The following is a 17,891-nucleotide window of genomic DNA, read 5'->3' as shown; positions in this document are numbered from 1 at the left end:
ATACTTCCAAATACTTCAGTGACTTTTAATAAATGAGTAACCTAGGCAACATTTGGCACAACACAGGCAGCTGAAAGGGCCCAGCTAAAAACAACTATGGAAAGAGCAAGAAAAAACCACCCTGACACCAACCATTTATGCACAAATTAACACCAGTGTTCCTTAAAAAGGGAGTGGGCAAACAGTTTGAACATGGAAGGGCTAACACTGCAAAGCTGGGAGCAAAGCAAAGGAGAAAGAAGGATACAGGCAGCCCTCAGCTGCTCTCCAAGTCATAGCCCAAATGTATGACACACTACAAAGGAGGAGCTGGCACATGACAGGTACCAGCAGATCATCTGCATGAGTGCTTCAGTCACATCCTTGGACACTCCCCTCCTAGGGATGCCCTTAGTGGACATGACGGATGGATTTGATGATCTTAGAGGTTTTCCTCAAGCCTTAGTGATTCTGTGATGCTGGCTGTTAAGGGCAGGCAGTGCCTCTGCCCAAAGCATGCTTATCAGCTTTAACCTGCAGCAAGCACAGTAACTTAAACTCCAGCCTTCATATCACATTCTGTCTTTTAGAGTAGAGAATCAACTCGAAGCAGTTGTCATTTATCACCTTAACAAGACGTAAAAAGAGCTTTAATGTTATTTAATGTCTGTAACAACACAACACATTGGTACACGAAGGCTGCCATAAGGTCAGACACCACGACAGCCCAAATGCACAGGAAATATCACTTCCATCCCCAAAGCCTTACCTTACACTTCTGCACAACTTGCTGGCTGAGTTAAAAATAAGCCTATTGATCAGAAGGAAAAGCAGTGCTCAGAAGCACCGACCTCCTCCGCTTCCTAACAAGGCTGCCTACACAGACACTCCACAAGCTATAAGCTGACTGTCAGCTTTCCTTGGCAGCAGCTTCTCATTCACACCTTCAGCTTATCCCACTTAATAAGCCCTCCATAACGACAAAGATTCACACACACAAACGCAGCTTTATGTGGAACACAGCCCAGCTATGCCACCTGAGTTCACCTTGAGGAGAAGAGCAGCCCAGGAGGGTTTAACAGCTGTCTCTAAACCATCAGATGGCCTTGCATGAGTTATGAACTTCAGTTTGGTCGCTCACATCAAACACATCCTCCCCCACCTCCTCCTCATCAGGCAGCCTTCAGATGGCTTCTGAACTGAGCTCCTGGAGGTGCACGCTAAGGTCTGGAAGTTGGAAGCAGAGAGAAGACGCTGTGTATTTCAGGCAGCCTTGGGCATCTTCAGCAGCTCCAGCACCACCGTCAAGAAAATGCCGCCACCTGGTGGGGTCTGCTTAGGTCGTGGGACAGGGCGCTGGGTTTGGGGGAGGGCATCACCTGGAAAAGGCTCTCCAGCCTCTATGGCTCAGCGTGAGCAGGGCTGAAAGGACAGGGGTTACTGACAGCGAGATGATGCTGGTTGTCAGCAGCGCTCACCCAAAGAGGAAAGAAAAGACCTCTGCATTTTTAAGTACCACTGTAAGCAGTAGAAATTATATATATATATATACATGTATATAAAAATATACCAAGCTACCGACAAAGTAACAGTGAGACAGGCTGTAAAGAAACTGAAAACTCTTGAGAACAGAGTCAGAGCCACTTACAAAACAGAGTAAGGAAGATGACAGATTGCTGGAACAGGTAACGCGTGGAAATGGGGTTTTTGGACTGAATTTCACATGATTAGAGATGCTTCTGGTCAGTGCTTGAGTCTCGGCTGTATTTTAATCTCCACATGACATTACGTGGATTACCGGAGCTTCAAGCCCTGAGCACAAGCCTAGTATTTTCTGAGGGCCAATGCTTAAAAGCTTCGAACTCAAGTTTCAGGTGGCTCAGAGACATTTCTGTCTGGTTATTCCAGGTCTAGAGCTTTCATTTGGAGTTAAGCTCTGCCTGGAGGTCAATATCCAGCCTTTGAGTGCAGATGTGAAGAGCAGGCTCCTGCTGCTAGGAAGGGGGGTAAGCAGGGCTGCTGTGGCAGCAAGGCACGTCCCCAGCCACCGGCAGCGTTAGAGGACAAGGTGATGAAAACACCCCCATCTGATCTGCACTATAGTTTGTACAGCTACTATCGACTTTTAGCACCAGTGCTAAAATGGGAAGACATTTCTTAGCCCAGATAAGGCCGCAGAGCAGCGCTGCCCACTCCCAGGATGAACACTGAAGAAGGAATGGTCTCTTGAACGTGCTATTTTCTACTTATTTCCACAACCCCTGCTTCAAAATCAGTCCCTTTAGTGCACGAGTGCTCACCGTGAGCTTAGAGCCAGAAGCAGATCTGACAGCCACCACTGCAGAAGTTTACAACCCTGTTTAGATGCAGACTGTAAGTTGGACAAAATCTGATTCTGCCCCCATCACATGCAACATTTAACACCAATGCTGCAGCGCTAGCTTTATAATTCATTGTTACAAAATCCATGGGCGCTCAGTCAGCCGTACCAAGCAATATAATTGCTGTGTTTTCAGAGTTAGCACTGAGAAAGCTGTAAATCATTCATTCCCTCGTCTACCCCCAAACCAGTGCTAAAGAACAGAGAAAAAGACGTCCAGGCTTCGACTTAAAACACCGGTAGAGACTTTCAAGAGTCACTCTTCCCTTTTACAGAGGGAAAAAGCACAGTATTAATCCAGGCAACACAACCCCCTTCCCTCTCACCCACTCCACACATACAGTCAGCCTGAAGGAAGCTGTTACTCAGATCACATTGATAGGTATTTTACACACAATTGTTGTGTGTCAAAACTAGTTGTTGGAAGCATCACCCAGTGACACTCACATGATTTGGCTTCATAAGTAACTAAACCTCTCACCATAACAAGCAAACGTGCTGTTCCCACTCACTGTTCAAACACCCTTGCAGGGGAAGCTGCCTGCTAAAAGCTCTGTCAGGAGGGAAACCATGTACTTGTGGTCTGATCACATTCCTGCTAATTCACCCAACCAGAAGGTGCAGGGGCCTCCAGAAAAACAGAATGGGAAAGCTACACTTTAACTACAGCAGCAGGAAATGCAAAAATAGCCCGACTGTGATTTAGATCTCGCAGTGAGGTCAGGCGGGACCTCAGTGTCACTCTGAAATCACATCCCAGACATGGCAAAGTCCTGCTGGACTCACATCATGGTCATGCTGCTGGTGAGCCACAAGAGGTGGGTAATGATGGTACTTTACTGCTCAGAGCTTATTCTCTCTGCTTACAGATGAAGTTTTACAGGCTCTGCAACTGGACCAGCTCCCCTCATGCCAGTAATTGCTGCCTCAGACAGATAGGAATGGGATGGTTCACTGCTGCAGAACAGATGTACACAAATGAGAGGTCATTCCTAGATAGACACCAAACTCTCCTCCTCTAAAACAAGCCTTTCCACAGCTCCTCAGTCACCTTTCACATAGAACAACTCCATCACACAGTTGTCCACATCTCACGTGGAAAAGAAACACAACAGCATCAAAAGCTGCATATCTTGCTATGCCGGAAAATAGCTCTCATCTCTTCATGTCATATATTCCTTCTCTCCTCCGGCCATCCATGGTGAAATAATTAGTGTTAGTGCTCTCATTGTTTATCAGACAATGCAGACAATGAGGCTGAGCTTTCTGCCCCTGTTTTCTTTAGCTGTGCTGCTGTGGTTCCTCCAACAACTGCGTGGAGGCTTTACTTTTAATCCCATAAATAACACTTGTCACTCACAGGTCTGTAACCCGCATTTAGTTGTGCACAAACACGGTGCAATTTCAGTTCGATTCATTGTATGCAAACTTATCCAGGACGACAAAAAAAGAAAAGGCAAGGAAGGAGGAAATACACACATCCTAGATAACATGACTGCAGCTTCAAGGGGAGGAGGGAGGGTGACACCACCACATCAGCTTCTACGCCAGGGAAAGAGATAATGAGTTGTTTTTAAACACAGACTGAGAATAATTAGCTATGGTCCTCGGGCTACGCGACGTTATTTTACATGCTTGAAGTCTACTGTGATTCTTACAGCCTTTGAGTTGGTTGCTCCATCACACGGGTGCCGTTCCGTTCATCTACACGTTGGTGTCAGCCCATGAGCCTGTCACAGTGTGCTCTCACTAACAGCACTGCTCCTTACCAACACCACTGCTCCTCACCATCAGCACTGCTCCTCACCAACACCACTGCTCCTCACCAAGGCTCATTCTGAGCACGCTGCTGCTTCAGCCACCCAGGCAGGTAGGCCAGAGCCAGGCATCCCCAGCAAGTTCTCACTTTACCTTATGGAAACAGCTCCATGTGAACAAATAACCCAAAGACACTCGGGTTCTCCTGAGCCTTCAGACAGCAGCAGAGAGGTGGTTTTATGTTGTTTTTTTTGTTTGTTTTTAAAACAAAGGTTACATCTTAGACTGTAAGCATTGCAGACATCACAGCACTCAGGTCTAGGAGCTCAAGTGAAAGCCACGAGTCGGACGCTGCTTAAGACAAAACCAACCCAAACTTCCATCCGGAGGACCGAGCACAGAGCAGCACCAGCCCGGTCGTGGAGCAGGGGGCGGCGGGCCGGGCCGGAGGGCTGCGGGAGGGAGGGGAGGAGGACGCGGAACGGCCGAGGAGCACCGAAATCACGAGCGGGGATCGCCCAAAACTGAGGGAAAAGTTGGGCCCTCCGCGCAGACCCCGCCGCGATAGTCCGCACCGCCCCCCGGCGCCCCTTACCGTAGACGCGGACCCAGCCCTGCTGCTGGCACACCGAGTCCAGCAGGACGCGGTCCAACGCTCCACCCGCCGCTTCCAGCTCGTCCGAGCCCAACTCCGGCTCCGCCAGCGCCTCGGCCGCCCAGGCCGCCGGCTCGCTCGCCGCGGGGGCCGCCTCCATGGCGAGGAGCGGGGCACCACCGCCGCCGCCGCCGCCGCCCGCGCTGCTCCCCGGCCGCGCCTCGCCTCAGCGCGGCTCCATCCCGCCCCTCGGCCGCCGCCGCCCGCCCCCTGCGTCAGAGCGACGGGAGGAGAAGGGGGAGGAGGCGGCCGCGCTCCGGAGCCGGGCAGGGAGCAGCGGGGGACGGGTCCTCCAGAGGAGCTGCCGGATTCGGGCCTAAGCTGGGCTGCGAGGGGCCGCGTGCGGATGGAGCGCTGCGGGAATGGCGGCGGCTCCGCTCTGGAGGGGCCGCACCTCAGTGCTGTGTTCAGCTCTGGGTACCTCAGTGTGAGAAAGACATTGAGGTTCTGAGCCGTGTCCAGAACTATGTGGGATGTGATGGGGAGAGGGGGAGGGAATGGGATGGGGCGGTGTGGGTAAAAGGAACTCAGGGGAGACCTCATCGCTCTGTATAACAGCCTGAAAGGAGGCTGTGGTGAGGAGGGGTCGGCCTCTGCTCCTGGTGACAGCGATAGGATGAGAGGTGATGGATGGCATCAGGCTGTGCCAGGAGAGGTTCGGGTTGGGTATAAGGAACATTCCCCCTCCAAAAGAACAATAAGGCACAAGCTGCCCACGGAGGTCACTGTCCCATGTTGTTCAACCCGAGGGTAAGATATGGCACTGACGGATGCAATCAGAGCAGGCACTGGCATCAGTTGGACTTTTCAACCTTAATGGCTCAGTGACCAGAGTAAGGCTCTGGGTCATGGATCCTGCTGTGTTTCAGATCATAACACCAAAACATGAGTTCCCAGGGAGGACAAGCAGCAGTTCAGCTTGCACTGGGCTCCCTCCCCTGCCCTGTGCCCAGCACTGATCGATACAAAGCAGGCAAGTTTGTCCAAGCACACAGATGCTGTGATTATCTCCATGGTGCGGAGATGATGTAGCAGCACAACCATCTCCCTGAAACAACATGCTAAGACCTGAAGCTTAGCACAGGCTGCCTCTAACAGCTCCTCTCTGTCCACAACTTCTGCATTCGTATAAAGATACAAATATTTTTGCCCTTATTCTGACACTTAAACAACACTGCCCTTGACACAGTCGTTCCCCAGCCATAAAGCTGCTCCAAGCCAGACCCGGCTCTCCCACATCCAGCCGTGCTGCTCGCTGTCCTGTTTCATTGTGAGCTACAATAAATAAGAGCACCCACACGGTGAGTTATACAGTAGCTTGGCTGCGAGCCGTGAGTTCCCTCTGATGAGGCTGTAACTCAGCTCTGTAGTGTGGCAGGATCACAACTCAAACCCAACAAGTTTGTGCTGGGTGTCAGAGCTGCAGGACTCACACAGTGGCAGTGAGCCCACTGGATGTGAATACCTCGTGTCCCATGTTCTTTCTACCACTGCTTGTACCCACTGCTGCTGATAATATACTCACCATAGAGATGTCCCGAAGACCCCAAGGACCCCACAAGGATGTCCCAAAGGACCCCAAAGACCCCATAGAGACATCCCAAAGGACCCCAAAGACATTATCATTTAGTGGCCATAATCCAATTAACTTGTTGAGGTTTTCCCTCTGCCTCCCTCTGCAGCCCCATCCTCTCCTCCAGCCTGCCCTGAGCCTGCAGGGGCAGCTGCAGGGAAGTGGGGACGGAGCTGCTTGTGTTGCAGGGGAAGGATGTTGCTGTTGAGCTTCTGCCAAGAGAAAAATTGCTGAGTTTTAGGAGTTGCCACACGGAATTGGGATGACAGTTACACATGGGACAGCAGCGACTGGTTCTCATCAAGTAGGGTCTGCCACACTCCCAGTGAGACCCGAAAATGGACTCTCTGAAGTTCTGTGCTCCGTTGGGAAACAAAATCCATTCTTCTGCCTTGGTTTGGGGGCATAATAAGTGATAATAAATAGCAGAGATGACTAAAATAGGAAGGGTGACAGTAGCAAAAATAGATATATTTTGTAAATAAAGATATCCTGGAAACAGAGATGCCAGAGTTCCATGTGCATTGGTGCAGCTGTTCTGGCTTGGGGTCCTCACAGTCAGTGATGCAGCGGGTATCTGTGGAGGGAGCATGACAGTAACCCAAGTGCATGTGTAGGATTCCCTCTGTGAGAAGCAGAGCCACAGGCTGCTTCATAGCCCTCATGTTAACACACAGGCCCTGGTTAAACTGAAACCCTTGCTCAAACCCAAAGTGCTCAGCAAGCCAAGGAGCACAGAGAGGAACAGCCACATCCCAAGCGGACAGAAGGAAGCGCATTCTCACGCAGCACATCATTACGTTCTGCAGCTTATTGCCACAGGATGTCATGGAGGCCAAAAGCATAAATGAATTCAAAGAAAAAAAAAGAAAGGATTAGATGGATCCGTGCAGCCTCTGGCTCAGGAAGTCCCCCCGCCGCCGAGTGCCGGAAGCCGGGAGGAAGGCTTGCTTTGTGTGTTCCCTTTCCGAACCCCTTTCCTAAGCATCTGCAGCTGGAGCAGCCAGGGTTGCTGCCCACATCCCACTGGCCATTCCTTATGGGTGGAACCTCAGCTCTATTTGGTTCCCTTGGACCTGCTGTACCAACTTGTGGCAGGGCTGAGTGCCTGAATCTCCGTGGCAAAGCCCGTTTGGATGGGGATGGCAGACAGTGTGCACGCTGATAAAAAGAGAGGAGAAACAGCGTGGGGGAAGGTTAAATATTAAAGAACGTCCCTCCTTTATCTCGTGCCAGCTGCCCCTAGGATACGTGTGCGGATGTTGGGTTCCTACCTCGCTTTGAGCTTTGTGCTGCTTCAGCAAGATTCTAATTGTTCTATAATGGAGGAGAGGAATATCTGGTCCTGCTGCAGTGGGACAGTGTCCCCTGAAACACCAGGTGGCCCCAAAAATGGGCTTCTGAGAGCCTTTCCTGCCAATAGATGCCCATGGGAGGGAAAATGGAGCTGGAAAGCCATGCTGCAGCCATTTGGGCATTGTCCCTCTGATTTTAGGAGCATGGTGCCACTGGTTGGGTGCTCTGAAGATCTGAAAAACCCTGCAGCTGGTGTGAAAAGACATGGGGCTGGCAATGAAGAATACGGTCTTTAAGTGGCCTTTTTTGGAGCTGTTCCCATATTATCACCATTAGGCTGATAACCCCAGGCCGCTGGGAGGTGATGGCGATGGATGCTGTGATGACAGCTACGTGGGTCAGGGTTTGTCTTTGGGCTGCGAGGAATGAAGGATTTCTCCCTATTTTTCTTGTTGGACGACTTGGGGAGTATTTTCAGAAGCGAATAACCTCTGGATTTGCCATCCATAGGAGCAAAGCCGTAGGGCTTCTCCCTCTGGGCTCCTATCTCATTGCTTCATCCATGCCTCTGCTGTGCTTCCGTGTTGCCTAAAGCATCAGGTTCCTGCCCACGCTACTGGGCGCACAGCCGTGTGCCAATGCCCGGCGCTGGGGAGGCGGCTGGCTGCGAACAAAGGCCGTGCGGAGACACGCGTGGGCCGCTCCCACAGCCCCCATCCTGCTCTTAATTACGAGCTAAGCGGTGGCTAATAAAGACGAGGCAAGGCAAATAAATTGAGCCGCCGCTCTAATTAAGCGACGTGTAACGAGCCAGACCCATCTGTACGATAGATCAGCACGAGCCATGGAGATGGATGGAGGCTGCATCGCTCCGAGCAGGGCGCGCAGCGCTGCGCATCCCCTCACCCGACACGGCCACGATGCTGCCGGGCCGGCTCGGTACCGCCGGGCGCTGACACCTCCCTCATGGCCGGTACCAATCGCTGCCCAGCTCGGCCCGGCTCCGCCCCGGGCGGGCGGTACGCGGGGTCCGGAAGGCTGCGGGAGCGGCATGGCGGCGGCGGTGGGGTTACGGTGCGGAGCAGCTGGGGGGGAGTGGGGCTGGCGCATTCCCTGCCCTTTCGCATCCATTTCTGAGTCGCTTTGCCTCCGTACCGCCCCCATTCCCCGTCAACTCTCTTCATCGTCTACCCCCCCCACCCAGTCCCCACTTCCACCCTTCCATTCCCAGTCCGTTCGTCTATAACCCCTTGTGCTCCCTCGCATTCCCCATCTTTCCCCTTCCACCCCCGTCCGTTCCAAATCTCATTTCCCCCCATCCCCGCTGTTTCCCATCCCCTTTTCCTTATCCACCCCACTCCATTTCTCCACCCTTCCAACTCCCAGTTCCCCCCGTCCCTCTCCCCATATCCCAGTCCCCCCACAATCCCCATCCCTTTTTGCCCTCCCTGTCCTCCCAGTAGCAGCAAAGTGTTGGCATTCCCCACTCAAGCTGAACATTTCCCCTTCATTTGCCTTCCAGGCTCTGCACCCTGAGGCTGCCTGCCCAGCATGGTGCCCGGGGGTACCGAGCAGCCCTCTGCACACAGCTGGCACAACCCCTGCTGGTGCAGGACCTCCCGGCCCCTCGGCTGCAGCCACACCAGGTGTGTGGGGACCACCAGGCATCAAGGGGAAGATTGGCTCTGGGTCACTGGGCTGTGATACATGCATGTTGTGTGGTCTCCACCAGGCTGGGGTGTCTCTTTTAAATCTCTGCTCTTGGCTGAATGCAGGAGTTAATGTTTGGCCCCTTCTCTCGCAGGTCCGTGTGTCTGTCCATTACTGTGGGTTAAACTTTGCAGATATCTTGGCCTGCCAGGGGTTGTACCAGGAGAAACACGCTCTTCCGTTCACCCCTGGTGAGTCGGTGACCAGATGTCATAGGTGACTAAGTGTCACATCCTATGGGAATGAGCCACCCTTGAGGTTGGGGATGCTCCTGCCTGGAGCCCAGAGCTCTTGCAGCTCAGTGGCTGCCACAAACACAGGTACCAGCAGTGCCACTATAGCACCTGCACGGGGTCAGCCACTGCGCTGACGGCATCTCCTGTTCCCCTGCAGCATCTGTCCTCTGCAAAAATGCATCAGGATTCAGAATTATAAGGAATTCTTAACTAGAGGTGCTTGCTGTCTCTTGTGCTGATGCTGCCATCTTCTGTTCAGTTGGTGCTTTGCTGCTGAGAACTTCAAATGGTAGAATCTCTTGAGTTTGGAAAAGTCCGCTGAAATCATTATGTGCAGCTTCTGCATGGCCTGGCCCTGGGGCTGCTCCACCGGTGGGTGCTCAGCAGCCACTGCAGCAGAGCACAGGGGTGATTTCCTCACATTGCAACTATTACAGCTGATGCTTTGGGGTACAGTGGTGCCTATTGCTGGGAGGTTCTCTCTCAAATTCCAGGTGCTGGAAGCAAGAGCTGATAACCTGGGTCTGTTAACCGAGGGTGCTGCTAATTGTGGGTGTGAAGGTGGGCTTGTGTCAGCGTGTGCTGCATGTGCATGTACTTATCCTGCAGGAATGGAGTTTTCAGGGACTGTAAAGGAGACAGGAGAAAACGTCAGTGCTGTGAAGGAGGTGAGAACAACATGAGGATGTAGGGAAATGCAGCGGGAGGAGGGAATAAATGCATGCAGTGCATGCAGTTAATGCAGTCACTGTTGGTAGACACAGCTTGTGCTGTTCACTATTCCTTAAGAAAACAAAATGCACAACTGAGAGGGGGCTGCACCACTTAGTAATGCTTACAAACAGGCAGCCCAGAGAGATGGTGAGGTCACCATCCCTAGAGGCTTTCAAGGGCTGTGGAATTAAGGGATGTGGTCAGGGGGTGCAGGTTGATGGTTGGACTAGATGATCTTAATGGTATTTTCCAACCTTAAGGATTCTGTGATTTCTCTCCTGGTGCCCACACAGTGACTGTTCTTGCAGGGACAGAGGGTAATTGGTGCGACTGGTGTCAGCGCTATGGCAGAGGAGTGCATTGTTGATGAGAAGGTGAGAACACCAAGTATATGGGTTTCCCTCTGAGTTCAGCACTTCAGCTCTGCCACAGCTGCAGTGGGATACAGCATGCAGCTATGAGATACAAAACCCCTTTAAAATGAGTCCTTTTCACACGGTGAGCTCCAGTGATGCTGTCAGCCCGTTGAATCCCACATACAGGCACTGTGGCAGATCCCTGACAACGTGTCCAGTGAGGATGCAGCAGTGCTGCCTGTTGCTTACGGCACAGCCTGGCTGGCTCTGCACCACCGAGCACGTCTGCAGCCATGGTGAGCAGCTTCACTTTGGTTCAGCACAGCCCCCGGAGTGACTGGGACTCAGCATACCCTGATGTCAGTATGATCCCCATGCAGCTGAAATATTGCCCTATTAGGGAATGATGGGTATGTTTCTATTGTGCTTTCTCATTCTTTCTCTTCCTGCCAGGGAAACAGTGCTAGTGACAGCAGGAGCTGGAGCCACTGGCCTCGCCATCATTGATCTGGCTGTCAGTGTGTTCCAGGCAAAGGTACTGAGGCTTTGTCCTTTCCTCCTGTCCTCATGTGCTCCAGCCTTGGCAAGCAGGTAGCCTGGAGTCACAGTAATGCAGTGGCAGAGAACCAGGCCCAGGCATTTGCTGGGTCAGACACCAGCCCCACAATCCAGGTGCCACATGTCCTTCCTTTACCTCCATTATAAATCCCCATTGCCCCCATGGGCAGCATGAAGACCCTTTGCATCTGCCCCATGGGTCATCATTTCAGAAGAGGGTTAGAGGCTTAGGCGTTTTAGAAGTCCTGTTCCCAACCCCATGAAAATCATCACCTTAGTGTGCTTCTTTTGATGCATGCAAGAAAATATTTGAATATTGAATATTTGAATATTGAAGGAGAAAGAGTGGGGTTTCCAACTCCAAACTGTTATTGTTTTTAATTAAAATAAGCATACCTAGAGGCTGAGCACCTTTCCTTTCAGGTGATAGCAGCAGCTGGCAGTGACCCCAAGTGCCAACTGGTCTTGGAAAATGGGGCAAGCCACGCAGTGAACTACAGCCAGAACAGTCTCAGGGAGCAGGTGGCAGCACTCACAGGTGGCAGAGGGGTCGACGTGGCCATCGAAGCTGTTGGTGGGGACATCTTCAAGGCTGCTCTGCGGAGGTGAGTGAAAGTGAGAAGTGATGCTATTGGCACGTCTTGAGCAAGGTGATGCTAACCCACCAGGCTCTGCCTTCCCCAACTGGTGGTGGAGGCAAAGATCATAGAAGAGAGACCATAGAATCATTAAGGTTGGGAAATACCTGTAAGATCATCCAGTCAGACCCCAACCCATCCCCACCGTGCCCACTGACCACGTCCCTCAGTGCCACACCTCCACAGTTCTTGAACACCTCCAGGGACAGTGACTCCACCACCTCTTTGGGCAGCCTGTGCCAAAATCTCACCAGTCTGAGTAGAAACTTTTCCTAATATCTAAGCTGGAGGCTGAATAAGATGCATTTGTTCAGCCCCACATGGCCAGGTTAGCATATGTTGCCTTAGGATGAGGTTTCAAACGTCTGTCACTTGTCTTCCTGCAGTTTGGTTTGGGAGGGCAGGATTGTGGTGATGGGTTTTGCTGGAGGGAAAATCCCCTCAATTCCTGCCAACCTACTGCTCCTGAAGAACGTGTCAGCCATGGGAGTGTACTGGGGTCGGTACCAGCAGGAGGATTTCCCCCTTTTCTCCTCTGCCATGTCCTCCCTTCTTCAGTATTGCCAGGAAGGAAAGATCCATCCGCGCATTGGAGCGGTCTTCAAGCTGGAAGAGGTACACATGGCTCAGAACTGTTGCCAAGGCCTTTTTACGGGGGCAGAAATAGGTTTGTGTGTGCAGTTAGACCCCTGGCACAGAAAACGCAGAAGCCCTAAAATCCAAAAATACTAAATCAAGAAATCCCATTTTCCCTCACCCTTTTTAATCTTCTTCCATTGGGTTTCAGCCAGGGAGACATTAACTTCTGGTTTGCTGCTGCAAGGCCGGAATTGCAGTGTGCTCAATGGGGAAATCATAAAAACACATGCTCATACACCAAAGAGTTTGTGGTCTTAAAGAGTAATGTACTGGGATAATATCTTAGAAGGGGATTAGTGGGTTGTGATGTGCCTTCATTTGCATTTCCTCCCCCCAAACACCTCTGAAGGTGCTCAGAACACTTTTTTTCCACCCCTGATGTGATGGTGTTTCAAGCCTTAAATAACAGCTCCTTAGAAACGCTTATGTAGCCCCTATCTAGTAAATCCAGGGATGCAAGATGGAGGAATACCCAGGAGCTTGCTGGCTCCTGAGTTATTTCAATCCCAGCATTGAATCCCAAGGACAGAAAGCCCAGGCTCAGATGGAAATCATGAGCTCTTTGTTCACACCAAGCAAAACATTACAGCCTATTGTACAACCCACGTAAAGCTAAACCAAGGGTCTGGTTGTATTAACTTCTTACTGAGTGAATAACACTGCAAGCATGACAACACAGCAACTACTTCCACATGTTCTGCACCTCCTGCCCTGATGACCATCCCCATAAGCACTCAGGGCTTTGTGCCTGCAGGTAAATGAAGCCTTCAACCACGTGCTTCAGCGTAAGTCCACTGGGAAGGTCATCATCTCCATGAAGTAAGAGGGCTGTGAGGGATTTCTCGCATGGCTGTGCATATGGTCAACCCTCAGCCAACCTCATGCCTGTCCTGCATCACCACATGGCTATAGGAGCAGTCATTTTTACAAAGCTATCTGGCCTTCCAAAATCATCAATAAAGTTGCATGGCACACTATATCTGACCCAGCAGTATTTCTGGGGGCAAAGAGTCTCAGGGTTTGTCTGGATGTAAGCTGGATTCTTGCACAGCCTGTGCAGCAGTAAGCTGTGAGCAACTCCAGCCCTACTGGGAACAGCTGATATTCCTATATTGGTTGCTGTATGGGAAACTGGTAATCACAGCCTGAACCTCTGATTAATCAGCTGAGGCAAGTGTGGGGTCAGCTGTGGGAGCACAGGTGAGAGTAATTTAGCTGATGGAACTTGACTACATCTCCTCTAGACCTCATTTAAGGACTGACCATCAGAAAGGCAGCATCTCTTGGAGACTGCTCCTTGGTGGAGATTGCCTCAGTAGTTCCCTGCAGACCAAAGACTTCCATATGGGTGAGTTTTCCTTGTAAATAACCTTCTGGGTATTTACAATTACCATCTTTCATTATTTACTACCATACAGCATCTTAATGGAACATTTGGGTTTGAAGGGCAGAGCAGTGGGGAAGACCTGGGGGGTGAAGCACAGAGCAGTGGCTGCTCCCTCTGTCTGCCCTGTCAGGTGCCCCTGTCTGCTCCTGACCCCACATCAGCTGGCTCAGTCCCAGGAGAGTGATCACAGTCCCAATTACCTCCATACACACTGAGGCAAACAAAAGCAACCCAAAACTCTAGTAACAAGCAGGCTGCGATCTTTGAGGCTTAACAAGAGAGACTTGAGCTTTAATGGACTGCAGAGACACAATAGTTGGGCCATTTGATCTGACAACACTTAAATTTGTCTGCACTGAGTCCTGCTGTTCCAGCTCCCAGCGTTGTGTAGGCTCTGACTCCACAAACTACTACAGCATCACCTCATTATGAAGCACTGCAATGGCCCTCCTGCTTTCCTAGCATCCCTCTACTGCAGCAACTCCAGCCCAGCCATACTCCCCTGCTTGCTGCTGAGCCTCATGCCCTGGAGGAAATTATTTAACTCCTATCCATTCCTAGAAGCCTTGCAAATTCATCATGGTACATGCAGCTTCTCCTTTCAGAAGTGGTTTTTTTAAGCTTATTCCACTGGTAATAGCAGGAAACGGCCTGCTGCAGTGAAGGATTCATCCAAATAAGCTGGGAGCCATAGCTGGGCTGTAGATAATGCTTGGCTCACTTCAGTGCTTGGGCTATCATCGTGTTTTAGGTAAATGGGCTGCCTAAAGGAAAAGCTCTAGCAGAGGCTATGGAACAGCAACTTCAGCCTGCATTGCTTGAGTCATCCACTGGGAGTTATTGGTAACATTTACAATTAGCAGCACCTGACAACAGAAGAGCAGGACCCTTAACCTGCTACACATACTAAGCTTCCCACAGCATTTAAGGTCAGTGAGCTCATTAGCCTTCAGCACTCATTAGTCTTTAATCATCACCCTTCTATCAATTTGCTTGACTGAAATAATAACTCCAGCTTCTTCAGGTCACACCACAGGGGATCAACAGCTTAATTATGCAGAAAACGTAAATAAACTGATTTTAAGAATGCTTAACGTTGTTAAAGTTGTTCTACCACAGGGAGCTCCGAAAGAAACCCTCTCACAATTATTTGAGTCTTACTTACCTCTATCACATATTGATGTTCATCTGTTGAAGAAGGACCTCCAGGCATTCAGGGACACTGTACTTTACCTCTTCAGTAATTAAGAAAACTCAAAACCCCTTTTCCTTGTTGCTCCCAAACGATAGTTTTAGGCAATAGAATAATAAGCTTACTCAGCTTGCAGCACTTTTTAGGCTTAAATAGCTCCTTGTCAGCCTAATGCAAAGCACCTTCAGCTATTTTTCTTAAGTTCTACCACCAACAGCCAACAGTGGAGTAAAACTCACCCTTTTCTACTCAATACACAAACCCTTCAGCCCCCTCTGAGTGCCTTCACAAGCCTGAATGGGCGCGATGGGCCCCAAGCATTCCCCTCCATGGGCTGGGATCCTACCTAATTTCAGCTCAGGGGATTGTTTGGTTTTTGAGTTGTGCTGTTAATGTTACTGCTTCTTAGTTCACCTGACTTTGTTTTTGAGTTGTGAACTGACTTCGCTGCTGGATTTCAGGCCTTACCTCCATAGGCATGCTTAGAAAAACATCATTCATAGGAGGATCAGTGAGGTACTGACACAGGCTGCCAGAGAAGCTTTAGAGCCTCCATCCCTTGTAGCATTCAAGAGATGTAGTGCTGAGGGCTGTGATAAGCAAGTACAGTGGGGATGGGTTGGATGTGATGATCTTCAAGGTCTTTTCCAACTCTCTAGCTGCCCTGAGATGAGCTGATAGGTACCAATGAGCTGCCTGCAAGCAATGGTGAGTACCTGCTGCCTCTTGCTGAGCACTTGCTATTGCCTATCCCTGAGTGAGGGGGTAGTAGTGCAATGGAGAAAAGGAGCATGCAGCAGGCCTGGGTGTGTTGCATCCCTGTTTGATAATAAAGCAATAGGAAAACAACTTCAACTGCCTGCAGGGTGCTGCCTTCTCTGAGGCTGTGAAAGATTTATCCAGCTCTTCAAAGCGGCTGCAGTTTTGCCACTCACAATCTGCAAAAAATTGGGAGTGGAGCAACAGTAAAGCACAGCTTTCAAAACCTCATTTTCCTTTTTTCCTTACAAGCTGACAATAAGATTTTAAGAAAAACTTTGAATAATGGATACACTTTTGAATAATGGATGCTCTGTAGCCTGAGTCCCTTGCCTTTTCTCTCTGTGTCTGAGTGAGAAGGCTTCTAATTGCCAAGCACGTGGAGAGGAGGTGCGGAGCGCTTTGTCTCTCGCGCTGCTGATTAACCAATGTGTACGTGCACATTAAAGATTCAGAGGTGGGTAAGCACATCCCAGCCCCGGGCTGTGTGCTGTGCACCGTGGCTTTTATCAGCAAAAGATCTGGCACAAGATGTTTCGCATTTGTTCTTGTTTTCTTGTTGTGACTGATTGTAATCCTCTTTTTTTTAGGGGTCAGATTTGGCTGTTCCCATGTGCTGGATGGGGAGGAATCTTTTAAATAGGGCTACTCAAACCAATGCCTGTCCTGAGGTTTATGGCCTCATGTAGGGGCTGTCTTTGGGGTCACTGTACGTTTTTTTGTGCTGGATCCTCATCTGCTCCACCCCAGTGTGCTGCTCAATGCTTTGAAACTGGGAGAGCATGAAACTCTGTGCTGATGCCCCTCTGGCTCTTCAGTCTGCCCAGAAATCCTCCAGTCTGGAATATTTCTTCTCTAAACAAGCAGTGATGTAGTGGCACAAGTTACCCATAGAGGGAGGTGGTGGGGTCACCATCCCTGGAGGTGTTACAGAACCAATGGAGATGTGGCGCTGAGGGTCAGTGAGTATCGTGGGGGTGGGCTGATGGTTGGACCTGATGATCCTACAGGTCTCTTCCAGCCTTAACAATTCTATTATTTCAACCCTTGATTCTAGAGCACTGAAATAGCCATGGAGGTGCATTGGGGTGAAGCAGAGGGTCCTCTGGGTGCTGCTAATCAGGTATTTTTAAGATCCTCTCCACAGGAGGATGCCAGCCAGATATCTGCCTTCACACAGCTTGTTCCCTCTCAGTTTTGCGGCTTCTTGCCTCAGAGGATAAATGAAATTTAGTTTTACTTGCCAAAATTTGACATGACTTGAGACTGTGATTTACTAGCCTTGAAGGATGTGGTATATGTAACCGTGGAGGGTGTAAGTGGCTTTTCATGGTAAAGGAGTCATAAATTGAGATGAAAAAAAAATGAGGGAAACATTACTGTCCAGCTTTACAAGGTAGCACTAAGAACAGGACACACTGAAACCATCTGTAATTGTCATGGGTCTTTATGGTACCTGATTGTGTGCAGTAAAGCTCCAGAATGAGCCCCGTGGTCTCTAACACGGAGGTAACCAATGCGCAGTGCTGGAGGAGACACCAGATGGCAATCTCTCCACGAGCTTGCCTGCATGCCTCAGGGCTGAGGGTTTCCAAGCTTTCCTTGGGCTGGTGCTTGCTGGGGGCCTGGGGAAGGTTCACTGCTACACCAGTGCTTGCTGGGGGCAGTGGGAGCACATCCTCTGTGTTTTCATAGAGTCATTTGAGCTGGAAAGGACCCTTAAAGGCTGTCTGGTCCCACTCCCTGCACTGAGCAGGGACACCCACAGCTCCATCAGTGCTCACAGCCCATCCAGCCTGACCTTGGCTGTCTGCAGGGATGGGGCACCAACACCTCTCTGGGCAACCTGTGCCAATGTCTCAGCGCCCTTATTGGCAAAAAACATCATCTATCCACTCCAAATCTTCCCTCTTTGAGTCTGAAACCATTTCTCCTTGTCCTATCACAACAGATCCTGCTAAATTGTTTGTCCCCTCATTCTTACAGCCCTCCTGCTTGCCTTGTGAAGATTTCCAGGCCTCTTGGTTCTCTGTGTCCATTTTCAGCTGTTCTGTGTTGCAA

General features: G+C 50.5%; 2 protein-coding genes across 7 annotated transcripts in view; one reads left to right on the top strand and one right to left on the bottom strand.

Annotated features, from left to right (window-relative positions):
• Positions 1-4,901, bottom strand: part of RASAL2 (RAS protein activator like 2) — a 138,215-nt gene extending 133,314 nt beyond the window's left edge. For all 3 annotated transcript variants that reach the window (XM_015869599.2, XM_015869600.2, XM_015869601.2), the window contains exon 1: positions 4,713-4,901. In XM_015869599.2, coding sequence (XP_015725085.1) covers positions 4,713-4,872 — 160 coding nt within the window. In that variant the 5' untranslated portion in view covers positions 4,873-4,901. The remainder of the gene's footprint in view (positions 1-4,712) is intronic.
• Positions 4,902-8,398: 3,497 nt separating this feature from the next.
• LOC107317300 (quinone oxidoreductase-like protein 2) lies at positions 8,399-13,469 on the top strand. Of its 4 annotated transcripts, none has more exons than XM_015869822.2 (10): positions 8,399-8,715; positions 9,164-9,287; positions 9,446-9,542; positions 10,197-10,255; positions 10,610-10,675; positions 10,844-10,953; positions 11,111-11,192; positions 11,639-11,820; positions 12,412-12,468; positions 13,247-13,469. In XM_015869822.2, the coding sequence occupies exons 1-10, from the start codon at positions 8,486-8,488 to the stop codon at positions 13,248-13,250; spliced, it is 1,011 nt and encodes a 336-aa protein (XP_015725308.1). In that variant the 5' UTR covers positions 8,399-8,485; the 3' UTR covers positions 13,251-13,469. The 4 variants fall into 4 exon arrangements, with proteins under 4 accessions (XP_015725308.1, XP_015725307.1, XP_015725306.1 ...); XM_015869820.2 differs by having other exon boundaries at positions 8,445-8,715; positions 12,240-12,468; XM_015869823.1 differs by lacking the exon at positions 9,164-9,287 and having other exon boundaries at positions 8,593-8,715; positions 12,240-12,468.
• The last annotated feature ends 4,422 nt before the right edge of the window (positions 13,470-17,891 follow it).

The sequence above is a fragment of the Coturnix japonica genome, chromosome 8, assembly GCF_001577835.2.
Source record: "Coturnix japonica isolate 7356 chromosome 8, Coturnix japonica 2.1, whole genome shotgun sequence".
NCBI classification, from domain to species: domain Eukaryota; kingdom Metazoa; phylum Chordata; class Aves; order Galliformes; family Phasianidae; genus Coturnix; species Coturnix japonica.
Note: the sequence above shows the minus strand (reverse complement) of the source record. Positions and strands in the feature narration are given on the sequence as shown.